The sequence below is a fragment of the Talaromyces rugulosus genome, chromosome IV, assembly GCF_013368755.1.
Source record: "Talaromyces rugulosus chromosome IV, complete sequence".
NCBI classification, from domain to species: domain Eukaryota; kingdom Fungi; phylum Ascomycota; class Eurotiomycetes; order Eurotiales; family Trichocomaceae; genus Talaromyces; species Talaromyces rugulosus.
The window spans coordinates 1,087,238-1,112,669 of NC_049564.1; the positions used below are offsets into that span (position 1 = coordinate 1,087,238).

At 49.2% G+C, this 25,432-nt stretch overlaps 8 protein-coding genes across 8 annotated transcripts; 2 read left to right on the forward strand and 6 right to left on the reverse strand.

Annotated features, from left to right (window-relative positions):
* Positions 1 to 176: 176 nt before the first annotated feature.
* Positions 177 to 2,939, forward strand: TRUGW13939_07148 (uncharacterized protein; the record flags this gene model as incomplete). Its single annotated transcript, XM_035490290.1, has 2 exons — positions 177 to 215; positions 279 to 2,939. The coding sequence occupies 2 exons, from the start codon at positions 177 to 179 to the stop codon at positions 2,937 to 2,939; spliced, it is 2,700 nt and encodes an 899-aa protein (XP_035346183.1).
* A 580-nt stretch (positions 2,940 to 3,519) lies between these two features.
* On the reverse strand, positions 3,520 to 4,612 carry TRUGW13939_07149 (uncharacterized protein; the record flags this gene model as incomplete). The annotated part of the gene is made up of 3 exons (XM_035490291.1): positions 3,520 to 4,085; positions 4,147 to 4,473; positions 4,537 to 4,612. 3 exons carry the CDS (start codon positions 4,610 to 4,612, stop codon positions 3,520 to 3,522), a joined length of 969 nt encoding a protein of 322 aa, XP_035346184.1.
* A 5,231-nt stretch (positions 4,613 to 9,843) lies between these two features.
* On the reverse strand, positions 9,844 to 10,983 carry TRUGW13939_07150 (uncharacterized protein; the record flags this gene model as incomplete). The annotated part of the gene is made up of 3 exons (XM_035490292.1): positions 9,844 to 10,766; positions 10,814 to 10,886; positions 10,936 to 10,983. The coding sequence occupies 3 exons, from the start codon at positions 10,981 to 10,983 to the stop codon at positions 9,844 to 9,846; spliced, it is 1,044 nt and encodes a 347-aa protein (XP_035346185.1).
* Positions 10,984 to 11,459: 476 nt separating this feature from the next.
* Positions 11,460 to 12,170, reverse strand: TRUGW13939_07151 (uncharacterized protein; the record flags this gene model as incomplete). The annotated part of the gene is made up of 2 exons (XM_035490293.1): positions 11,460 to 12,101; positions 12,156 to 12,170. 2 exons carry the CDS (start codon positions 12,168 to 12,170, stop codon positions 11,460 to 11,462), a joined length of 657 nt encoding a protein of 218 aa, XP_035346186.1.
* Positions 12,171 to 12,786: 616 nt separating this feature from the next.
* Positions 12,787 to 13,896, forward strand: TRUGW13939_07152 (uncharacterized protein; the record flags this gene model as incomplete). Its single annotated transcript, XM_035490294.1, has 3 exons — positions 12,787 to 13,389; positions 13,449 to 13,676; positions 13,735 to 13,896. 3 exons carry the CDS (start codon positions 12,787 to 12,789, stop codon positions 13,894 to 13,896), a joined length of 993 nt encoding a protein of 330 aa, XP_035346187.1.
* Positions 13,897 to 13,995: 99 nt separating this feature from the next.
* Positions 13,996 to 14,336, reverse strand: TRUGW13939_07153 (uncharacterized protein; the record flags this gene model as incomplete). Its single annotated transcript, XM_035490295.1, has 2 exons — positions 13,996 to 14,204; positions 14,270 to 14,336. The coding sequence occupies 2 exons, from the start codon at positions 14,334 to 14,336 to the stop codon at positions 13,996 to 13,998; spliced, it is 276 nt and encodes a 91-aa protein (XP_035346188.1).
* A 902-nt stretch (positions 14,337 to 15,238) lies between these two features.
* Positions 15,239 to 17,941, reverse strand: TRUGW13939_07154 (uncharacterized protein; the record flags this gene model as incomplete). Its single annotated transcript, XM_035490296.1, has 3 exons — positions 15,239 to 17,086; positions 17,147 to 17,486; positions 17,715 to 17,941. The coding sequence occupies 3 exons, from the start codon at positions 17,939 to 17,941 to the stop codon at positions 15,239 to 15,241; spliced, it is 2,415 nt and encodes an 804-aa protein (XP_035346189.1).
* Positions 17,942 to 24,162: 6,221 nt separating this feature from the next.
* TRUGW13939_07155 (uncharacterized protein) lies at positions 24,163 to 25,194 on the reverse strand (the record flags this gene model as incomplete). Its single annotated transcript, XM_035490297.1, has 1 exon — positions 24,163 to 25,194. The coding sequence occupies one exon, from the start codon at positions 25,192 to 25,194 to the stop codon at positions 24,163 to 24,165; it is 1,032 nt and encodes a 343-aa protein (XP_035346190.1).
* Between the last annotated feature and the right edge of the window lie 238 nt (positions 25,195 to 25,432).

Below are 25,432 nucleotides of genomic sequence, written 5' to 3' on the forward strand. Positions count from 1 at the left end.
GCCGATCTTCCGGCCCGCATATGCCGAGAGCCGACGGCCCACCGCATCCGCTACCAGCGAGAGGGACGTCATCATCTGCAATTTTGAATATATATATATATATACTAGCACCAACATTTTGAAGAATTAATACCAGCAGCAGTAGTACATCAATTGGCGTTTTCATATCCGTAGACATGTCGGATTCCAGCGACGATCCCAACCTAATTTCCACGGTAAGACAGAGCAGAGCGTCCTCCACACTTTTGACGAAAAACAGGATCTAACAAGCAATACAGCCCCTCGAAAGAACGACCTCTCTCGATGAAGAGCCCAAACAGCCATCCAACATCCCCAATGCGCTGGATCACGCCTTGCGCTCCATCGACTTGGCTTCTAATGATAATGACAAAACAACAACACACTTTACAAGCAAAGATGTCAAGTACCTCTTCTCCGGCGCGCCGCATTTCATGCTCGAAAAAGGACGGCATAATCACTGGTACCCGCACGCGCTGTTCCCCTGGGATGTCGGCGCTGTGAGTATCCAGGATTTCTGGGACAGAGAGGCGATGCGGCATGAAGCGTTTACGCTGGGGACGCTGCATGCGCATCTCCCGGTTCCGGGGGTGCATCACGAAACGGAAAGGGAAGAAGCAGAGGCAAAAGAAGCAAAAGGGGCCAAAAGATCGACCTTTGATCTCGGCATTTTCGAAGTCCCGAATATGCTCTCCATGAACGGCAAAGAGCGTGGTGCCGTTGGGATCCGCCATTTTCTGGAGCTACCGATTGCTGATGAGCGGCGGTATCGTGCTAAATCTCCAAAGGCTGGAGACGGGGTGGATCATCAAGCGCTAAACAATATGCACATAACGCAGGCGTTTGAAAAGCTGGAGCATATGCGCGATGCGTATTCCGAGTGCAACCAGGATGCTGTTTTCGACCGGCGCAGGGTGTTGAGTCAAGGGCCCGAGGCGTGGAAGCGCATTGGCGTGCGCGATGTACATATCAAGAAGATTGTCGAGCGGCTGATCGAGCTGTCAGAGTTTCGCACAGGGGCGCTGGAGAAGAACAAGAATATGACGATCCTCGACAAGGAGCCAGTGGCAACCCTGCACGAACAGCTGTATACACATGTGTTGTACCCTCCGCCCAAGTGCTGGGGCCATCATCACGGAAAGAAACAGGATGAAGAAAACCTGAAAAGCCAGATTGAAGTTCTCACAAAGGTCTTGGCTGTCAAGGGCGCTTGGCTAGATTTCAGTATTCCGGACTCGCGACTTCGAGTAGGGCAGGTATTGTGGGAAATGCCAGCTGACCCTACGAGTCAAAAAGACCACCAGTCCTCGTCAAAAGGGAAAACCGATGCAGAGAGAAAATGGCTTCTTCTGCAGCTCCTCCTCGCGGGCGAACTGCTCATGCGACTCGATGCGATTGTGCGACTGGCCGTGCTGAAACCATCCAAAAATATCTCAGTCTCATCACAGGACGTGCGCGATCTAGACAAGCTGCGACATGGAAAAGTCAACTGGGACGTACTTTTGGTGCAGCGGTTCATGGACAATCTGAAACCGAAATATTGTCCTTCAACAAAATCCTCGCCTTCGCCGCCGCAAGAAAAGGCCAAACGCGGGCTTCTCGCCAAGTTTGGCAGACGCCAATCACAAAAACCCACACAGTCTCTGGCAGACTCAGACTCGAACTCTGCATGGGACTGTATCTTTACGCCGCACCATGCTGAGAGACAGCTCCAGGGTCTATCTGTGTTTGCCGCTGGGATCGACTGGCCAAATCGTGATACCATCATCGGCGAGATACGAGCACAAATCAACAAAGACACTTACAACACGCCTCTCACAAACCACCAGCAACAAGAAAACAGAAAACAAGAAACACTAGCTCCTCAATACGTCCTCCTCCGTCACGAGCCGTCTTCCTCTGAATTTAAGTCTGGCTGGCTCTCGCGCGCATGGCTCACCGGCTTCGTCCTCCCCGGCAACAGCATCAATGCGCTGCTAATGGCCAGCATTCTCGAAAACGATCCCTCTGCACTATCTGCCATTGGATCGCTGGCAAATCTCCAAGGAGGGTTCAGCTACATGGGCGCCAGCTGGTGGAGCACAAAATGCATTGCTGGCAGGGTCCTCGCGGCGGCGGATGAGTCCAAGGTGTGCATGGGCTGGGTGAAAGTCAGCAAGGAGAAGCTGACTCCGCGGGATCAAGCATCCGGCGCCGAGTTCGGGGATACTTGGTTCTCGGTTGCTGTGCGAGATGTGAAGAAGAGCTCGTGTCCGCGCATTCGTCAGGGGCCAAAGCTTGCCATTGAGTCGCATCCCTTGGGACATGGTGAGGTGTCCGGCAGCACGTTCACGATCCCTGTCGACCAGCAACAGCAGCATGGATTCGCAGTCACAATCAACAGTTTTGACCTGGCAGTCTCGGAATCGTCGTCAGATCATAAAATAGTCTCGGCGAGACAGGCGTCGATATCGTTCAGTCTGACAGAAGAGACAGCTGCAACACCGATCTCGCTTTGCATGCCCCTAACGTATAATATCCACTTCATTTCATCGTTCCCATGCCGCCCACCGCGAGGATCAGTGCATCATCATTCCTTTTCGGCGGATACTGCGTCTGAAACGGAAAAAGAAACTGCTGCAAATCATCACAATCTTCCCGGCCATCCCCTGCACACCTCGTATTCGTACAAGCACATACCTCTATCCTCGCTCCGCCCAGATACCGCTCCTCCCCCTGAACGAAATTCAGAGCCCGTCTGGATCCTGGACGCGCGGTGCAGTCGCGACCACGAGGTGTTTGCGCGCGCGTGGTGTGCAGCAGTGGGCGTGGATGCGGTGGTTGGGCGCGTGGGACGCAGTTGTCTGGCGTGTTGTGTGCGAGAAGCGCGGGCGGTCGAGGCTGCGGTGGTTATTCGGGTCAGTGTACATAATAATAAATAATAAATAATAGAAATTCACGGCTTGGTTTAGTCAGTATATAGTTACATATGAAGAATCTATTAATATATACACAATATCTAAGAATGATAATAATAACCGACAAAATATAGTAGAACAAAAAGATATGTAAAGAGATAAAGATGACAAAAAAAGGGGGTATTCTAGAAGGATAAAAAGCCGATTCCCCACGGCTAAAGACCTGAGGAGGGCCCAAGAAAGATGAAAGAGTTCCGAGAAGTCGAGAAGTAAAAGAAACCAAATGAAATAAATCAAACCGATCCGGGTTTACCACCGGTCTCGGTTTATAAACGCCAACCACCTAGCCAACAGGTGCCTTGTTCGAAATAACAGCAAATCTAGACTGGTTCCGCCCGAGAATGAAATGGAAATGAGATGAATGATGAGACGAAAATGAAAACAAAACTGAGAATGAGAATGAATATGTAGTGTGAATGTGGAAGAAGAAAAAACCGCCGTTGCGCCCGCTAAATGCCAAAGGATAATATGCTGGTGAGAAACTTCGTACGGCCGATCTGCTGATTCAAGTGATTCAGGGGATTTGAAATTCAGTGATTCGATCCTATGGCCCCGACGAAGGGTGGTGGTTCATGGGGAAATTGCTGGGCACTTGGCCAGGAGAGAACATCGGATAGCCGCTGCCGTCCATGGGCATGGCGCCCATTCCACTCCACTGCCGGTATGCCATCGGCTGCCCGGTATAAGTGACAGGCACCTGTAGACTACCCGGTGATGGACTTTGCATGGGAGATGGTGTCGCGATAGGGCCAACCGCCTGCGCTGGACTAGTCATTCGACGTTTGAGTTCGGGCGGTATATTCTGCGGAAACGCCCCCGGGCTAGGAAACGGCGATCCAAGGTCTTGCTGCGTGGGAACGGTCATGGAGCGCTGCAGAGGCCCCGGCCATAACGTTCCGTCGGGCTGCACCGTGGCGTAGGGAGAAGGGCCCGCGGCCATCATCTGCGGCTGGCCTGGCATCCCGGCAATCGGGGACGCTGTCGGGAGAGATGATACGACCTGGCCCTGTGTCCACATAACGGGGGATATGCGGTGGGCGGCCGAAGCGTCCCACGACGCGCTAGGGTCGATTGTCTGGCCCGACATCATGTCTGGATGGGCGACGCCGTCTGTGAGGGGCTCTCAGTTAGCACAGAAGACAGAAAAGAGGAGGCTTTCGGCAGCACCAACCTGGAGTAAAAGGACCCATGGGGTTTGCCGGGAAACTGGCAGGATGGAAGCCCGCCATGTCCGGAGTCGAGTGCATGGGGATGGAGTAGGTGTACATGTCGGTGGGATCCATCGAGCCGGACGGCAGTCCAGGAGGCGACGATGATGCAGTAGGATCGAGTGAGGACTCTAGCTTGGAGCCTGGCCGGGAATGCTTCTTCTCAGTCGGCGGCTGCTGGTCAACAGGATAGAAATGGCATTCTTTGCGCAAACGGATGCAGTTCTCGCAGCGGCCCTGGGTGTCGTCTGCGGATACCAGGCATCGGATCTTGCGCCGGCGACAATGCACTTCAACACAAGCACGTTAGTCAAGAAACAAGGATGGAAAGAAAAGCATTTCTTTCTACTCACCACAGGCGACAGAGGTGCGGTGGTAGCCGAGCTTGTTGCGCTTCTTATCAGCGCTGGATGCGCCTGGAAGATCCATGGCGATGCTGGGGATAGTTGGGGTCGGACAGGCTGTCTGGACAAGGACTGCAGGCATGCCGCCAAGGCGATCAAGGCGACTCAAGCAACGAAGTCATCAACCCCGCGCTGGAGGATTCACGATGGATGATATCTGTCGGCGTCACGTGGGGATGATCGTTCCCATCCACAGCCGATCTCTTTGGGTGTTTTGAAAGTGGCGTACCCGATACGGAGGACGATTCTGGATGGCCGCAGATTGCAGGTCCTGTTATGATGGTGATGTTGATGCCAAGTTGTTGTGTTGGATGGATGGAAAGAGAGACCAGGGAGTAAGGAGCGGATCAAGCAGTCATCACCAGGTCGCAAAGTCGCAAAAGTCGCTCACAGGTGACTAACTCGAATCGCGACTAGGAAAGCGCCACCGCAAACGATCGACTATATTTTTTCCGAAGGCAAAGGATGTATGTAAGCGATGCGACCCCGCTGGCAGGACCGAGTTGGACGCCCTGAGAGGAGGAGAGAGAGAGAAAGCGAGTGTGAATGAATGGATAAAAAAGAATGAATGAATGAAAGTGAGTGAGAGTGAGAGAAGAAAGGGGGAGGAGCAAGAAAACAAGGCACAAAGAAAGATTAGAAAATTAGGCGTAGGAATGAGAGAATAGGAAGGAGCAGGAGGACTATAGTGGGATAGATCGCGCCTAAACCATGTGGTTTTTTTTTCCTTCCCTCTCTCCCTCTTTCTTTATTCCTGGATTAGGAGTAGTAATGGTAATGGTAATAATAATAATAATAATAATAGTAAATAGTAATAGTAATGGCAACAGTAATAATAAAATAAGAGTAGAAGACTCGTATTCTCTGTATACTTTGTACAGGGAAAAGTAAAAAAAAAAAAAAAGGATATCATGGGCCAGCTAATCGTGGGGTGAAACACTAGGCTTTGCTCGTTCATTCGCGTTCCAGATGGATCTCGACACTAGGACCTGGTCGCTTGTCTGACTCTGACGAGAAGAGGGTCTCCGGACTTGGCCCAAACAGGCAAGGGCGATGCAGTAGCGATCGTTTTAACCTGGTCTTTATTGTGTCTTTACTTGAGGTTCAACCGTTTGTATAGCATGTGTCGATTGATATCTTGCTGCTGGACCTGGGCTGCCGGCAGTCAGTTCTCTTGCCTCCTACAGCTGAGAGTATCCGATCTAGTATCTGGACCATGGCACATGCGTGATGCAACATCAAAAGCTAAGAATAACATCTAATCAAACAATAAAATTGCATCTCCGAAGAATCTGGCCGAACTGTGTCCGAGCAGGGACTAGCGCGCTGTTGGTTACCTGTCAAGCTGCCCCACCTGTGAGGCCTTACTACATCCACTACATACTCTCTGCTCTACTACATCGTGTACGAGTTTGCACACACGTAGTATGGCGATGCACAGACAAGAGACTCTGTCGACTGGCGTATGCGCCCAAACTATAGGCATGACAAATCTGCTCCATACTGCGTACAAGCTATCTCCCCGGCCCACCAGATTAGCCAATGGATATAGTATCTCCAATTCTCCGTGTCCACGACAGGACAGTCCCAGAAAACCGGATTCGGAGAGACCGACGAGAAAAGAAGATTTGGACGACCAACGGCGGAAAAACAACTGGTAATTTGCCCGCCGCGAGCCAATGGCCGTGACAACCACGGGAATTGCACCGCGGGGCTAAACCCAGAAGAAAGCAGCAAGCACGATCGACAAGGTGAATAGTTCAATACCACCGGCCGCTCGAGGCAGATTGAGGCAGTGTTGGGCTGTGGCCAGTCACGATGCGCGAGCCCGGTGGGGCGCTGCCCAGAAGGTTTGATTAAGGATCAAACCTCCGCAGTAGCGCCAAGCCCGGGGTCTTGGCACGCGCTGCCGATCGCGGTTTCACTTTTATCTTATCGTGCGTACGGTATACGGAGTACTGGTGGTAGATATACTACGAGTATAGCTCATCTTTGTTCTTCCTTTGTTCCTCTCTTTGTCCCACAGTCAGCTTGTATTACGGGGTAGAGTATGTATATCACGGGCTGCATGCCTGTTGCAGCTGTACACAGTACATCTGCTACAGTTACACATCCAGTCACACGTGTTACATCTGTTACAACTGTTACAGGCGAGCCACCATCCTGGACTGGCCGCCCATTGGCTGCCGCAGACTGGTGGGGCCATTCTGAAACGCGCCCCACCGCCCTATGGTAGCCTCATCTCGTTTAGTCTTTAGTTTCAATAACATACCTACGCGAGTAGTATGTACAGAGTAGTAGTATGTATATGGTTTATGAACAATGGCGTTGGCCATGCCTCTGATGAGGTGACCGCCAGATCATCTGATTGACCCATGCCATCATTCCATGGACTTGGAGTAGTATACTGTACGGGGTAGTCGAGTCTATCGCTGCTTTTCTTTATGATTGCAAGTATGTATAATTACATCATAGCACAACCGCCACTTCTGCAAAATTACTTCAACCATGACTACGATTGTTCTGTTTTGGTATTTCAACCAGCAGTAACGTCTAGCCCTGACGTCATTCCCCAAGAATACTATATCCCAGATGTTATGTCTTATGTCTCGCATACCACGATGCCAGATTCCATCCCTGTCCAATCCCCGACGGTCTCTAGTTCTGACGCCGAGGGCGCATGCCAAGACTACTATACTGACAGTGCCGGCATTTGTTTGCGTCAGGCGCCTACGTATGACCTGAATATAGTCCGGAGTATAGTCCCAAAGTAACATACGTACTATCTCTTATTTTGCCCATTTTACACTTTCAACTCCAGCCATTCAAGTCTTGTTATCAATGTACAAGTTCCATCCCCTTTTGAGCTGGCTGCATCCCCGGCTTTCCCGCATTAGTCCCTTTTCCCCCTTGACCGCCCATTCGCAAAGCCCTATCTTAGGACCTTCTTTTTTCTTCCATTTTTTCTGTGTTTGCAAATTATTCTATTGGTTCAAAAGACAATCTCCAGAAAGTGACGAGTACGTTTTTTACACAAAAACCATACGTACTATTCTACTTTTTTTTCATTCGTCAACACACCACACCTATTCTCCCTATAGTATTTCTATTATTGATTATAGATCCGGACATTTTGTCATATACGGACTCCGGAGTACAATAATGTACGTACATGCTACGTAGTACGTAACCTTCCCCCTCCTGGTGTCATGTCTCGAGCAGGTGATTCGATCTTCATCGATCGCCCCTCCCCAACCAACCAACGCAGATCGTTGGCTGGTAAATGTTGGCACACACGCGGATAATAGATTAGACGTGCATCGGCAATGAAAATAAGCCATGTGATCATTGACGTCGTTTCTGAATTTGTGCTATACAGTACTAGCAAAAAAGTGTCGGCCACCTGACGCTTCCGCGCGCACCGCCCAAAAAATCACCAATAATAATTCTTGATTATTAGACGCATTTTTGGTCAAAATTCAATAGTATTGCATATAATAATAATAAATTGACCCTACTTTATTATATATAAAAATTGGAATCTTAGTACTTCGTATACCACCCTTTTGCCAGAAGAACAGCGTTAACCCTCGAATCCATAGACCGAATCAACCTCTCAAAATAATCCTGCCCCAGGGTCTCCCAGGCTTTCTCAATTAATTTACTAAATCGATTTTTTACTTCCTCATTGACCCCCTTTATAGTTGCAATCTCAGGATCCAATTTATAAAGAAGTTCTTTGAGCTTGGCCCAGGCATGTTCAATTGGGTTCAAATCCGGGGAAAATGGTGGCCATTCCATGACAGGAATCCCATGATTTTCAAACCACTGCTTGACTTTATGAGCTGAATGAATCGGAGCATTATCTTGCATAAATTCTAATTCAGGTTCTCATATAGAAAATAAATTTGACTCCAAAATGTCGAGATAGGAGTTCGCGGAATAGCCTTGCTTTTTAGATTCAAAATCTCGCTCCAAAAATGTAATTTCTGAATGCCCTAAGCCCCAAATTGCAGCCCAAATCATTATAGAGAATCCTCTTCCTTTGGTATAAGGCTGTATAAAGTCTTTTTTCCATTTCTCCCCATGTTGGTTGAGATGGAAAGCCCATAAGGTTCGTTGTCCCTTTCCCAATTCAATAGAAGATTCATCGCTCCATATAACCTTAGACCACTCTTCATATGACCAATCTTTATGCTTTTTAGCCCATTCTAATCGTAATTTAGCATGTTCTTTTGTTAATTTAGGTCTTTTTTTAGCGCGCCAATGTCCATACCCTGATTCTTTTAAAATAGTAAGAAAAGTAGGCGAAGAAAGGTTAATTCCACTTTGCTCGCGAATTTCTTGATAAGTAATAAAGGGATCCCTCTTTATTATTTGAATAATATGTCGCTTGTCTCTTTCTGTATAAGCCTTTGGACGGCCAGGTCGAGGACTCGATTTTCCATTGATTTGGTGAGAAATTCGATTTATGGTGCCATTGACTGTTGAACGCGGAATTTGAAGATCGCGACTAATTTGGGTTGGATTACACCCACTTTGGTGTTTTCCAATAATTTGACCGCGTAGAAACGGACTTAATTCCTTCCTCGAAGTGATATTAGCACTTTTTTCGCTTAATGGCCTGCGTGGCATGATAAAATTGATTTTTTATTGGTATGTACAAACTTTGTGTTGGGGGGGAACGCGTAAAATGGCCGAGACTTTTTTAGCGCGACTGTATATGCAGCCCTCACCGCTATATTCTTTTTGTGTAGTATATGGTTGAGCACGGTGGCGGTTGTACATGTAGACTTACCTCTTTCGGTATGTATAGCCGTGTTTCAAATGTTGTATGCATCTATCCCACCACCTGCTCATCTCCGCGATTTATACTAGTTAATAAACAGTCATTCACTTGTAAACATTCAATAATTACATGTATGATTTATTATCATTTGATAGAAGAATATCATCTAGATCTAGATCAATAGTCACAGATATCCAATATCAACGAACTGCCAGTATACACACACTGGTCTTTCTTATTTGATCCTAGTGAATAAGAACATATGTCCTTTCTCACCTCCATCTTGCACATGCATATCCAGCACGTCTCTTCTTCCGCCTTCTGCAAGGAGCTTGGCGATCAGCAGATCTTGCTTCGGGGACTGTAGCTCCAACATCAATGCAAGGAAATTGCTGATCAGATCGCCACAGGTTCATCAAAACGTAAATCTCATAAAGTATCAATTCCAGATACGTATGTCGGCACAATCAAGTCGTCGCAGTAGCAGGCCCCGCATCGCGGAGCACTTTGAAGACAGTCGCAGAGGCACGCCCAACCTCACCCCCTTCCTTGCGCGCATTCTCTACTCCGCGCTCAACGACGCTACGAAACTGGTCGGCAAAGACGCGCAAGCGATCATCGCGGCTCTCGTACATTTCCCCCTCGGCGTCGCGCGGCTGTCCGAAAAGGTTGAGATAGGCGTACGGCGTCGGTCGGTTTGAGATCACGTTCTGCCGGACGGAAGAGTCGAGCGGGAAGTAGTGGCTAGAAACACTTCTTTCGGGGTCGTTATTGTTGTTCACATCACCATCAAGATCCTCCTCCTTGCCAATCCCAACACGAAGAAATTCGGCCAAAACTTGCAGTGCTCTCACCATGGGTCGTCCCTGACTGCCGGCCTTGCCAAACGAGCTCCGATTCGCAGACCACTTGGCCGATTCCGCCGTGTGCCATCCGAGAAGAGATAGAAAGCAGTTGAGAGTTTTGATCCAACCGCCCGCGCAAGAGACCACCTCGCTGCCGGCAGTGTCGACCAGCCAGCCCAAAACTTCAACAGCCGATAACCGGATATCAGCTGCCAGGTGCGTCATGCCCGCCCGTATATAAGGCAGCAGTTGGGTAGCATGGGCATCGATATCAGCAGCTGGGAGGGTTTTGAGGAATTTCAGTAGTTGGGCCCGCACATTGTTGCTTGCGTCTAGCAGAAGAGGGACCAGTTTGGGTATAATTGTGCTGACTGGTTGCGGTAGAGCCGAGTCGACAGGCCGAGACAGCACTGATGTTGTGAGATGTGCAAGTGATTCCTTGCGCTGTGTGTCTGATTTTGCCGACAGCAGTGATAGATGGTGTGAGAACTGCGAAGACGATGATGGCGCATTTGTAGATAGTGATTGTTGGTTCAGTACAATAGCTAGGCATGTTAGAACGGCCCCGAAAAATCTACACATGGTTGTCTACCTTTAGCCTTGAAGCTGGTATCGGTAAAGTTTGCAGGCTTGGCCTTTGCCTTGCCGACTTTGAGTTTGGGTTTCTAACCTTGTAAGCCATAGTCCTCTCTATATAGTGTTCCGATCTCATACCTGAAAGTCTTTTTGCTTTTCCCTTTTTCTCTTCTGGCTCGACCCCATTTTGTGAATCTACCGCAGGTTTTTTACGGCCAGTAACTCCAAATACAGTCGTTAAATTCAGTGAATAAATTTCAGTACACTTGAAATCAGTTCATGACAATATGTAGTTTCTCAGTAGCGATTACAAAGTTGAAGTTGAAGTGAGACTTTGATAGCAACTTTTTGATGCCAAGAAAATATCTTATCGCCACGTGATCCAGCAAGTAAAAATTCAGCCTGATAAACAAGGCACCAACTATATCGACAATATAACGCTGGAGTTGTATATCAACAATTTACTAGTCTGTTATTATCTAACTCGTTTTCTAACTTCTCTAGGATGGATTGGCAATCAGTCAGAGGCATAGGTTACGCTACATGTAGAATTGCTCGCTTCGCTCCGAAACACTCGATTGTAGGAACTCGTCATACTTCATTATGGGTATACACATTATCTGTCCATTTGTCTGTCCACTCATTTACAACACACACGTCCATTATCTAGACGCTCCCGCAGGGGCAGAAGCACCAGAAGCATCATGCACCACACACAGCAAGTACTTGCGGTCCGGCACCACCACAATCTCGTGCTTCTTAGTCCGTAGTCGCAGCAGCTTTATCTCATCGTCCTCATCGCGCTCGTTGTCCTTGTCTTGGTCGTCTGCTGTGCTGTCTGCCACCCCGTTGACACTAGGTCGCGATTCATGTCCAATCTGCGCGGCCGACGTAGAGCCTGACAAGGCCAGTGTCACGCCAGACGCACTCGTCGTGAATGCATGGATATGCGCCGCAAGTGCTTCCGCCTGGGTCGGTTTGTACGGGCTCTTTACTAGCGTTGTAGCATTGTTACTGTTGTCTTGTGCGATAGTCTCCGGGGACCCAGCTGTAGCTGCTGCTACACCACTAGCAGGGTTCTCTGTCGTCGAGATACTGCCGCTGTTTGTGCGCGATGCTGGCAGGTTTGAATTTGCGTTTCCATTCCCATTCCCGTTTCCTGTCGACCCTGTGTTTGCCGCCAGCAGGCCGGTGCTTTGTATAATCGAGCCGTCTTTGCGTGAGAGAATCAGCGTTGACTGGACGCCGGGGCGCGAGGTCAGGTGTGAAAGCAACGCCGAGACATGCTGAGGAATCTGCGGGGGCTAAACAATTCATTATTAATTAGATGGATCGACTAACAGCCAGGCTGAACTCACCGGTGGCTGTGCCATGACCAGGGCGTGCCGGTGTCCAGCTGTTCCCAGGACGGCGCTTCAGTGTAGGTCGGTTGAGCTGGGGACTGCAATTGAATGGTGCTGCTAGTGAGACAAAGTGTTATCGCGACTGTGCAGTGTGTTGTTGTTGTTCGAGAAACTAAATGTTGGCGCGGACATGTGACTGCTATGACGGAGGTAAGGCTGCAAGGCACCGTTCCTGATGACATAATCGGTTACGAAGGGGCCGCAGTTTGACAAATTTTGGCATCAGGGGACGTTGATCATTTATCATTTCTCTCTGGCATAATTCTGCTTCTTTTCTTGTTGATAGTTACTCGGTCTTGATCGAGTCTTCCTGTCCTCCTTCAGGCTCTCCCATTAAAACATCTCTCTAGGCATTGACGACAAGACTTGGACTCTTGACTTCTCCCGTGTCATCCGTCCCCTTGGTTCAGCTTCAATTTTTTCCCCTGCAAGTTATAGAAAAATAGCATTCGATTCAGGATTCACCATTCACCTCTAGACGACAATAAAGCGCCAGCCCGAGTGGCTGTGTGATAATTACATTTCATAGTTTCTGTACCATACTCTAATCCAGGATTCTATCGCGACAAGTCGAGGTCCAAAAAAAATGTTGCTCGACATACTCGACACCTTCGACGTCTCCAAATTTCGCATTCGCAAACAAGACCCAAACGAATACTCGCCCGTCGTCGTCCGTCCTCGATCCTCTACCGAAACCAAAAAACACTCACGCAAAACCCGCGACTCTATACCACAGCGCGTCCTGCTCACGCTCGGCGAAGTGCCGAAATGGTACGACATCAACCCATTTATCCTGACGGGCTACCGGCATCAAACGAATTCGTTGCTGGGCTGTCTGGCCAGCTGGACATATGTGCACAATGAGTCCGGGAACATTTACTCGCATCTGATTCCGGCCGTTGCGGCGATTTTCGGACATCGGTTGCTGTACAATTACTTGCGCGCCGAGTATGCGAATCTCAGGGATAAGGATTGGACGATTATTTCGTTGCAGTTGTGGGCTGCGCTGGCCTGTATGTCGACATCGACCATGTACCACACGATGATCTGCCATTCGCCAAAGGTGAAGCACAATTGTCTCATGTACGACTATGTTGGGATCATTGCCGTCATGCTAGGCAATTTTATATCGGGCATTTACTTTGGGTTCTACTGCGAGCCACGCCTGCGATTGACATATTGGATTCTCGTACATATCTTTCCTTCCTTTTTTTTAAGCCTTCGTCTGTCTTCTAACCAGTATAATAGGTCACCACAATGAGCCTCGCAACAGGTGTCGTCATGCTGAACCGGCGCTTCCACGGCCCCAAATGGCGTCGCTTTCGCATGAACTGCTTCCTCCTGACGGGCTTCTTTGCGTCGGCGCCCATGGTGCACGGCACGATACGCTGGGGACGAGAATTCGTGCGCAAAACGGGTGTTCGGTACTATTTGCTCGAGGTACTGCTCATTCTAGTCGGCTGCTTTTTCTACGAGGTTTGTTACTTTCTCTATATACATATATATGTGTGTATACACCTGCTAACTGACACAGCGCCGCCTACCCGAACGGCTCTTCCCAGGGAGGTTCGACATTTGGTGGCATTCGCATACGATATGGCATTTATTCGTTGTTGGCGCGGTAGCCATGCATCTGGTAGGCACGTTGACCGCGTTTGATTATGATTATCACCATCGGTCTGTTTGTTATGCATGATTTTTTCTTCTTTTTTTTTCTGTACACTAGATAGACATAGATTTTATTTGAACGTTATTCTTTTGTTTTTATCTCTGCTAGCCTTTTCGTTAAAAAAGGTTATTTGCTCTTCCCCCCAAATGCCTTGGTCACTGTATCAGCAACAGAATCCAACGGCCCTCCTCCTCCTCCCATCTTCCGTCCTGCTGTACCTGGTTGTTTCTGTCCTCCACGGGCGCTGCCTTCGACTGGGTGCTCTTCGTGGTCGAGGCCTAGCATACTCTCGCGTTCGTCGGGTGGGAGACTGTGCACTGTTGATTTGTTGTCTCCTAAACCCCATCAGCCTATATACTCTCCATACTCAGTAAGAACAAAAGGGAAGGAAAGGAAATACCAGGCTGCATAGCCGTCGCAACACGATCTCGCATAGCCTGCGCAGATTCACGCGCGGATTGGGCCATTGACTTGTTGGTTTTCTTTGTCCTTAATTTTTAGCAAAAGCTGATAATGTCTGTGAGTTTAGTGGATAGACGTACGTCAGACATGTTGGCTTCAAATGTATCTATCAGTTGATCACTCATTTTCAAATTTCATATATTATATGTACTTCTGTGAGATGAATCAATAAACAAAATATCAGTTGAACAGGAAGTAGCCAGTTTTGATGTAATTAATATACCTCAAAAAACGACATGGTGATGTCAGAATAATCGTGCTGTGGCGTGCCCTAAACTCATCTACCCAACCAAATATTTTGACTGGTACTAACTATATTTGACTGGTACTACCGCAGAAATAAATATTTCGTATTCGTAAAACAGTAACATGCGAGCCTCGCCTTGCTTGAGATTCTGGGTACAATTATCTAGTCTTATTAGGAATCCTCAGGCATGCTGTGTCCCGTACATATATCGCCTACCGGAGGCAGGAGACTCTCAGCAGTCAAACTGAGAGGCATCACAGGTTCATAAAAAAAGAAAGAAAAAAAAAATAGACAAGCAGAAGAGAAATAAAAATCAAAGCAGTGCGCACTTCTGCCTGGTGCCCAGTCCATGACAAACCGAAACAAAGAAAACGAAAAATCGTTAGACTGGGCAGACCGGGACAGACGCGATTGTATCAAGCAGGTGAAACAAAAACCAAAATCACAGAGAAACACAGAAAACACGCCTTCTAACCACCTCGTAAGTCACGGTCATACGTCATAGTATGAGGTACCAGACCCTCTCCTACCTGATAATTCGGAAAAAAAAAACACAACCAAATATAATCATCGAATAATCCCAAACCTGATCAAGTAAAAAATCATGCACTGAATCTCCATATAAATCAAGTCGTTGAAACACATATCTATAGTGACAGACTATAGACTCATCGTCAACCATTCCCATTCCTGGCTGGCAGTTTGGCCAGAGCCCGCTGCGAGACTGTGATGAGCAGGGTTTGTTGCTGCCGGTGGCATTGCCGGTGCCAACGGCACAACCTTGGATCTTGCAGCCAAAGGACCACCTCGACTGCCATCATCCCCTTCGGGGCTGTCCTGAGACAGACTGGCCTGGATGCTTGAAAGAGAGCCGATGGAGCCCTTGTCAAGCCGCCGCTGACGCTTCGGAGCCACTTGGACTGCTCGCGCCTGGGCGCCGGCAGACGGTGTGGTTTTGGGCGGAGCTGCCGCGATAGGGACAACTCCGTTCTTGATACCGATAGACGCCCCTGAGGTAGAACTAACAGACCCCGCAATCGACGGCGGAGATTCGGAGGCATTGACACTATGAGGCTTGCTTGAGCTTGGCGGCGTCACGGCTATGGCCTGCTGGATGGAGTTCTTTCGAGTGTTCTTCTTCGATCGGGAAGAAGAGACGCCGATCGAAAGACTGTTGCCACCGCCTCTGTTACGCTTCTTGATGACATCGGTCTTGAGAGAAAGAGGCCGTACAACACCGTGAAGCTTCAGGAAAAGTCCACAAGCGTTGCACAGCGGCTGTCCTTCTGGGTTTCGGCGCCACAGTGGGGTGGTCTGGGTGAAGCAGTTTGTACATGTAGTCGGAGCGCCCCCTTGGTCACCGGGTTTGGTGCCGCCAGGGCTTGGTGGACGAGACGGGACCGCACTACTTAGACCTGATTCGGGCGGGGTGTTTGGCGATGTATGGGATTGCAGGCCCTGCTGAGATAAGTGATTGGTATTTGGGGTCGAGATTGCACGCGCCAACTTGGGCCGTCGGGGGTCGTGCTGGCTACGTAAGTCACTCACGGATAAAGCAGATCCATGAACACGGCTGAGATTGCTGTTGTCCCAGTCCCGAGACTGGTCCATTGGGTCCCCCATTCGTCCATTATGCAGGCCCGAGAAATTCGGCATAGAGCCGAAATGCCCGGCCAGTTGCGCATCCCACTGGATATTCGAGTTGACGTCACCAGAAACATCGTCGAGACCATGAAAGTCGGCCTGCATGGCCATATTTCGGTCAGAGAAAGAAACTCCATCGTCGTCCTCGTTATCGGAGTCAGCACCGAAAGTGAACATGTTTTCTCTATTGTTCAGGGTCAAGTTTCGGTGGGTGGCCGGGGCGGCAAAATCATTTTGGTTCAGGACTCGGGAGGGGTCAACATGCTGCTGAGACATGGCAAAGCCAGGAGAGGGAAGGCTGGACGGAGGGCCACTCATTGAGTTGAAGGCAGCAGCTTCATTGTTTGCATTGAACATATACCGAGGCTGCAACGAAGCTGTAAGGTTAGAACGTTGGGTGGCATAAGTAGGGACTCGACGTTGAGCACGGGCGTCCATGGGGTTCTGCTCAAAATACATAGAATGCTCCCCATCGTATGCCGGCTGTGGCGTCGAGGCAGTGGACTGGAAGGCAGAAGCGGGGGGCGAGTAGAAATCAGTTGAGTTCAACGAGGACGCAATGGGGGTCTGTGCATATATGTGGCCGAAGGGGCCGGATGTCACCAAAGGCGATTCTGTAGGAGAGAAAGCAAAGTTCTGCTGGAAAGGACCGGCGGACGTAAGAAGGGAGTCCTCGTTCAGTTGAAAAGTGTCCAGGTTGAAAGGCACATTGGGAGAGGTATGGTTGGTGGGGTATGCGGAATGCGAGTGGTCCAAGTTGTAGTCTGGCATCATGCTACTGTCCAATTCATGGTCATTGGAGATCATGAGGTTCGTGGTAGGAACCACTTGGGGGGAGAACTCGGCGGGTCGCTTGCGGGCAGCCTAACGAGAGATGAGCTGATGAGATCGGCTCGAGGGGAGGAAATGAAGGGAAAGGCCTACCTTGCGTTCGTCAACGCTGGTTTTGCGTACACGGCGCTGGACGTAGCCAAACTCGTCGGAGCGATGGAGATCTTGGGAAGTGTAAGGGAGGGACGCCGGGGCAAGATTGTTGTGGGATTGGATGTGTTCCTTGCGACCCTTGATGGGGATGGCGGATGGCACAGCCAGGTCCAGCTGCGAGGGCTCAATACCAGCGGGCGAGCCAATCGATGAAGGAATAATGAACTCGTCCAAGTTCATAGGATCCACCGAGGAAGCACGAGGGGTTCTCTGGTCGACAGACTGGCGCAGCTGGGCAATACCACTAGGAGCAGGCTTTTCCAGTCTTTGGGCGGCACGACTGTCGAGAACGGAGAAAAATGTCAGCCAGCGTGTTGAGAGGAAGAAGAAGAGGAAGAGGGGAAAAAAGTGAGACGAAAAGAAGTGATCCTCCTCGCTGAGGTCGACTGATCGCCCGCCAGAGATAAGGCAAGTCATCATGATAACAGGGTAGAACTAGCGCTGCAAGCTGCAGCTGCCAGTAGGAAATCTAGAATTGGGGAGGGATATTTTGTGCAACAAAACTTACCGGGCCTGCTCCGCTCGTTCTCTTTCCTGGCGCCTCAAACTCATGGACATCATGCGCCAGGTGAGGTTCTCCATGCGCTCCTGGTTGGGGAGCTGGGACTTGGTGCGCGAGTACAGCTTCCAGATCTGGGTGGCCAGAGGATCCTTTCTCTGCATTTCGTCCGGACTGTCGACGGCATCATGAGGAACATCATCTCGCCAGTCCGGAAAGATGGAGTCGCGCAGCATCGCCTTGTCGGCGACACTGCCTGTATGTGAGAAATCCAGCTTGCCGTCTCTTTTTTTTTTCTCTCTTGTCTCTCTGTGTGGGAGGGACGACAACAACGACTTGTATCAGTAATGGGTGGGTGTTTCCTTCCAGATCAGAGAGGCATCGGAGCAAGCCCCATGGATCGTGGATGAAGAAGGACAAGGATTAGAAGGAAGGGAGGAAGAAGATGGAGAGGCGATGATGAAAGAGATCGCCGTTCGCCCTCGGCCGCACAGGAAAGAGCGACACAGACGGAGAGAGACAGACACAGAGAAGAGAGGGACGACTTTGCGCTCGCGGCGGTTCGCCCAGCGTATTTTACGCGTATTGGTATTTCGCCACATGCCGCCGGTAATAAAACGGCCGGTCCGTCGTTCCCTAAATGCGCGCTAGTGCGCTGTACCTTGCGATGGATCTCATGGCTATCTGGGACTTTTGAGGGCATGACAGGACGGAATTATTCATCTTATCGCGATGTTATTATGTTCATGCCCTTCCAAATTTTTGTTGTTTTCTCTGGCAGAAGAGCGCTCACAGCATCAACGAAATGCAGGTACTCGGACGGAATTACAAATACAGCTGTACCGTACGCAGGATTCGCGGGATTCCTCCTCCCGGTGGAGGGGCTCTTCTCTTCCACCTAGTGCTGTGCATTTGCCTCAGGATAAATTCAAACCCGCATCCATCAACGAGATTTTGCAGTGTTGAATTAATATCAATGTTAAGCAATTGGACCCAATTTACATAGTTACTTGCTACCATTAGTACATATCGAAGTATACCGCCTCCCGGAACAAACTAACCATGTACATGGATTTTTTTGCATGCATATATTCAATCATAAACACTGTCTTCGAGCCAATACCAATATTTGAAGCCAAAGTACTAAGTAAAGGCGAAAAAAGGTCGTCTATTCGGTGTTTCCGAAAGAAGTAAAAGATCTAGATCGCAAAAAGCCGGGGCTCCAGCATCTAGGCCTTGTCGCCGAGTCCCGGCCGAGTCCAAATTGTGCTAGTATATCGAAAACGGTCAGCCTTTTTTTCCCTTTTCATGTCAATAATAGAGGACAAAAAGTAATAATAATAGACAAAATAAATTCCAGCGTAAGCGCTGTATCCTGCATGATATTCGCTACAGCACGGACCATTGGCTATTGGGCCACCATAAGGCCCGGATCGACAAGTAATCCTTGACCTCAGCTGCATATTCATATTCCGCCTCTTATTAATGTTTTACAGGGGTTCTACTGCAGCTTCTTCTGCTTCACCACCAGGAAAATAAACCAATTTGTTCGAGGAGCGCCTTGGCACTGTCTGCCGACTTGTTCTGGCTGTAACAGCCGGTGCCCGCCGTACCTCATTCGTTAACTATACTCCGTATGATAATTTATAAATACTTAGTAACCGTACTAGTAGTATTATAAACAAAAAAGCACAGATCAAAAGTCAACTATTTCTGACCCCTAGCGCGCCGCCGGCTGCAGGACATGCAGCGCCGGGACCACTGCCTGATCTGTCCAGCTGGACTGGATGATATTCTCGAAACCATCTTTACGCCGTGTACAGAGTGCGGACGAATGGCATATGATCGTCGCGACAAATACTAAAAGTGTAAGCATCCATGGATTTGCTTGCGACGACGAACCTGGGTTGCTTACTTTTGCCTACAGCCCGATTGGTCGGCGGTTTCGAGTATAACAATTAATACTCGCTGCCCAACCCTTCTAGAATATACAATCTCGAATTATTGTTCTGTCTCCATTCATGTTACATTCTGTCCCGAGACATGCAGACTTTGACACAGACAGCCCTCGGCTTCCCGGGCTTCAACCAGTAGTACAGTACGCCAGCCTCGTGGGCCAAGCTGCCAGTGCTGACGGACGGTTCGCCGCTAGTTTAGCTGACTCTTGTCCTCTAGCCTATAGAAGCATTAGAGCTCTGTGGCAAAGTGGGCTGTTTAGTGTTCCGAGTTGGTACAGGCTATTGTGATTGGTGGACTGGCATGCATTGTATGTGTGTATTTTTGGGTGTATGTCTCCTATTTACTCGTATTTAGCCGATGTCTCGATGCGAGATGTTTTTGTCTTTTTTTTCTTCTGAAATAATCAAGTAGACAGACAAAAAATGTATTCTCAAAAAAGACAAGCATTGAATGTTCTATTATTATGCAAAGCTAGTAGTATGAGTACAACCAATATAGAGAGATTGCTGTGGATCTCATTGCATGGCATGGCATACTCCACGCATATAGATGGGTTAGTTCCTATAGGATAGCTGTTTCAGTTAGGCAACCCCGATTGACTCGTGAAAAGACCACATTGGCGTGGCTTCTGTTCCCTCGTGCCCATATACCTAACCAAGTTACATCTTGGTTTCTTGTTTATTGTCGCGTGGCGGATAATATATAGCTAGTACGTTCTAAACAATCCCCGGAGCGGGACACAGACAGTGGCTTTCGTCTCAACTTCTATACAAACACAAGAGAAACGAGAACAAATCATAACCGCAAATAGCCGCGCGTCTGGCTTCAATTCTATTTGTATACTATACTGTACTAATAATACTACTTATACGAGGCTACGAGGACGTCGTCTTCTAGATTGATGCACAGAATCGGCGCAACGAGTCAGAACGGCCCAAGGAGAAATTCCGGACCCGTTTTTTGTTGGTTCAGTGCTGAGAGTGTACGGAGTATTCACCTGTATTATTGCCGAGTACGGAGTATCCGCCCGCACCGAGATGCCGATCGCGTTGTGTTTTTGGACCATTGCTCGGCTGAACAGTACTCCGTTAGGCATCCCTAGGACAACAGTTGTTATACATACGGAGTCGGACACTTCTTGTCTTCTACAGTGCTGCGCTTTGGCGCGACCCACGAGGCTGGAGCTTAAAGTAAGCAGCAACACCATGGCGCCGTTGAGTCGTTACGAGTTTTTCCCGAAATCCCCCGACGCTCCGTACCGGTCGGTACCGCCGTGGTCATGGCCCAAAATAACCGTATCGTATACCTGTCGAAACCGCGTCGTCAAGCCAAGGATGAATGGATATTCATTATTATTCCTAGAATCATTCGATGTCGTCGCAATCCCGGTGATCCATCACAAGTGGTCCTGTCGCTAGACAGTCAATAGTACCGGTATCCTACCTGTCCGCGGCCCTAACTGTGCGAGGTCAAAAAAAACAGAGAGGAAATGCAAGGTCGTGGTCAATAGGCAAAGTCGTGGCAGGGATGAGCTGCATGTCAGATAAAGAAAGTCTGGCAAGGCGGCGGCATGCGACGATAATAAAGCGACAATAATAATAATAATAATAGTCATCATAAAACCACAGCAGATATATTATTGTACTGTAATTTTTTTGGCGGCGGCGGCGGCATTCCGAAACTGAGCGCGGTAGCCGCTGGTTAAATGCGTCATTAGTCGGGTTGCAGCGTTCCACCAGTCGCGGGGGATGGCCCTGCGCTGTGTGGCTTGCAGGCTTGCAGCCCCTCGCAAAAAAGGTCCAGTCGTTAGGAAAGCAGATCGCTTGGTCTCCACTGCGATATATGATCGACTCGATTGTGTGAGAGAAATCGATCCAAAAAGGATACTCCGTACGATTCGAATAATTCAATAGACGGGGCAAAAAAATCCATCAACATCATCATCTCAAAAGTGAATGATTCATGGCAAAGGCTCGTCAGCCCCGCTGCCCTGCGTTGCACTGCGTACAATACGCGTATCGTGTAAGTTACCCGTAACGGAGCTGTCCCACTAGGGCATTTCACGATAATTTTCCAATTCCCTAGTATGTTCCGCGGGGCTGGTTCCAAGGTCCATCCATATCAGTAGTATTTGTCAATTTGGGTATTGCCGTTCAAAGGCAATGGTCCATCGGGGATAACGGGTCAAAGGCCGGTTGTAGCATCTTCTTTCGTACTCGGGATCTGGCGGGCAAGAGGTCCTTTTTTTTTCTTCGTACAGCGTCAAAAGCGCACGAGTTGCCGGATGTGGAATCCCTCAATATCCACCCTCCCCGACGCCGCGTCATAAGTCGTGTGCTCTCTTTCTTGTTTGCAGCAATGATGATGCTGATGATGACGGCTTTGTCCTACGATCCATCGAGTGGGGACGACGGGAAGCTGGGCGGGTGGCGAACCCGTTGTAATAATCTAGCAACCAACACTTGTCGCAGATTAATGGAGTCGTTGAGTACTAGGGGTCTCGAGATCTGAATCGTGTCCCCTAGCAGCGGCGGTCACCCAGGTGGTTGCAAGGGCCAGCTGGTTGAGAGTCGCTTTCCTTTCCTGCCCCCACTCACTGCATTATATTAAACCGAGCACATCCAACATGATTGGGCTTTGGTTCTGCGAGGAGCGATTGATCTTCAACGGTGAGACGAGTCGGTGAGGCAGTCGTGGGCTGTAGCGAGCGTAGTGAGGGCAGGGGTCGACAGCCAGAAGATTGTCATCGCATCGCACGGAGTAGTGCGGTTGATGTCAAATTGTCAAGTTGTCGTGCCGATGTTGTGTCTTTCGACGGCAGGTGCTGTGGTGTCACGTGAGGCGACGTGCGCACCTTCCTTCCATGTTTGATGGAGACTCTCGTAGAGTAAACCGGCAAACCTGTTCTTCACTTTGATTCAATCCAGTTCAATTCAATTGCGTCGCTGTCGTGGCCACACAAACTGCAACTTCAAAAAGCCGGAGGCACCAGCACTCAAAACTGGGCTGCCATCTATTTATGTGTTCCCTGCGTAAAATCAGCAGAGATAAGCCAGACGGCAAATCACAGCGTCAGCGGCCAAAAATGCGATCCTTTTGGGCAACACAGTGCTGATAACACTGTTTTCGGCCGGGCCTTGCTGGCCAGTGGCCCAGTGGGTTATACAGCAGTCGATCAAAGCCAGCAGTTATCAGGCCGACGGAAGCAAGGAAGATCTCCCGTTCGTCAGAAGCCTCATTCCTTCAAGATAAGGCCGCCGCAAATGGCAGGAGATTGGGCCCCTTTTTGTGTGTGTTGCTGCTACTTATCAGGCCGCGCCTTATCTCGGCGTGCCTGGCATTAAATAATAAATTTTAATGCCCAGATTCCGAGCACGCCATTTCGCGTGATGGCAACCATGCTGGCTATCTCGAATGCGACGTGACGTTCGCCGCCGGTTAAGTACCTGGTGTCACTCAATCGAGAATGGCGCCATCAGCCTTTTCTTTCGCCGTAATAAGCCTCTCTCAGCCTGATTACTATTAGGCCATCGTGGAGCTGATAACCAGCCATTGGCTGGTAAGCGCGGCCTGCACGTTTGGCTATCTCCTCGGAGCTAGTCAGGTCGTCATTCGTCATTGTCGCACTTCATCTTACAATGTCGCTGTCTTGACTTGTGAAACTCGTGAAACTCAGCTGAAACTGGCCTACAGTCAGCACCTGGAACTCGCACTTTTGTGCATCTTCCACGGCCAGACTGAAGAAAGTGAAACACGCCCTTGAATGGTCTACACTCCTTACGTTCGATCAGTTTGTTCTATGCTCTCGACATCAGAGTACGAGTATATTCGACAGTGGGTTAGTGCTGATAAGACTAGATACCGGTCTTGAATCTAGTCCCCATTTTGGCCAGAGATATGGGCAATACCACCTAGGTTTTTGGTTAGTGGCTCACATACTACATCACCATCTCTGTCAATGAGAGATGAAAATGACCAATCAACACATAGCACAATCTATCTTGCTATCGAGGATCTCCTTGGCCAACTTGACAACCATCCGATCTGTATGCTGACTTACTAACCTTATGGAGTAACACATCTAGGGTGATACGCTTGTTTTTATGACTAAAGTTTTCATGACTAGGAGAGGCTGCCTGCATACCTTGAATGTAGCTGTGTTGAAGCTACCGATGACATATGCTATGGCCATGTATACTATCACCTTGGTCTATACATGTACATGTATATCACATATCTACCTGAATCTGCAGCTTAGGTGCACAATGAATGAAAACAATAAATGAAAAGAATAAACTGCCACTGTCATGACAGCGCTCGCTGTAAACTGATAATATCGTTAGAGAACGTGTATGTACAAGTAATAGACAGACGCTTCAGCTATTCCCTCAGCTATTCGTCTCTTATGTATAACCTGGCTGCATGTAGCGCATCATATCGTTCGTTCGTTTCCTTCCTTCGTCCTTAATAATGTGTGCATCACTTATAAAAAAAAAGCTTATTGATGGCCCTCCCCCGGCAATCTCACATCCTCCCACCCGCGCCCATCGCCAATCCCCGGCGGACTGCTCTCGCGCCCAATCTCGCGCCATTCGGTCATATTGATCCAGCCAATCTGCTGCGTATCACCGAAGCCGCCGATCCAGTATGCCTGCGTGACCACCAGGCGCGCCCAGAAGCCCGAGTGCGGACTGTCGGTATTGCCCGGGAGCCAGACCTGAGCATCGGGGTGTGCGGCGGTGAAGCATTCTTCTAGGGCTTTGCGCACAGAGGAGGAGGAAAAAGGAATGCGCTCGATATATCCAAGCAAAGAAACACGCGGTAAACCCGCCGCACTCAACGGAAAGCCAGGATACAACGGCTCTGTGCGGTCGATATGGTCCCACCAGTCAATCGACAAACTGACATTTGAGCCGGACGCGGCATTCTGGAACGTTGTCGAGACGTATAGACCTAGCAACACGGGATTCCCATTTCCTATCTCCGTTTCTTCTAGTGTTGATGAGGCACAGTCGGCGATGTACTCGGGCAGACTGACAGAAACACCCTCGAGACCGGCCGGTCCACGACGCGACGGGGTTTGGTAGACGGATGAAGCGACGCCGATAGAGGACAATGCCAACAGCCGGCGGGCCATGAGCGTGGATGTAAACCAGGAGGGGCGTCGGATTAGCGTGTTTTCTTCTCGGTCTTCATCATCATCTTCTTCTTCTTCGTGGAAGAGATTGATCACGGTGTTGATGGATGGTGATTCATCGACGATATGGTGCAAGCTAGACCGCAAGAGTGACGAGAGAGACGAGGGGATTTTGACAGAGTCCGATGACGGTGGTGGTGGTGATGATAGCTCCTTGTCGTTGGCAACATCCGAGACATAATCCTTCAACGGATCACTATCCTCGTTCAAAATAGCCTGCTGCTGCTGCAAGTTCAAGTTGTTGTTACCCTCGACGATAACGAGGGGTACAGCCGAGGTCCAAGCAGCGAACAAGGCGCAGACGGCGATAAGACGACCTGGCAGTCGAGCCATTTTGTGTTGGCCTTGACGTATGTGTATTATCACTAGAATATGAAAAAAATCGTTAAAGAGTTGATACTGTAGCAACGAGAGAGAAGTCTTGTGTCGTTGACAAGTTCATAAAAAAGAAGCGGAGAAGCGAAGCGGCACTCCGTAATCTGATCAGATAAGATCAAAACTTTGCCGTTTTGGGAAATGGACCATCACGTGGAACATCATACGTTCCCATAGATTCAATACACAATAATTA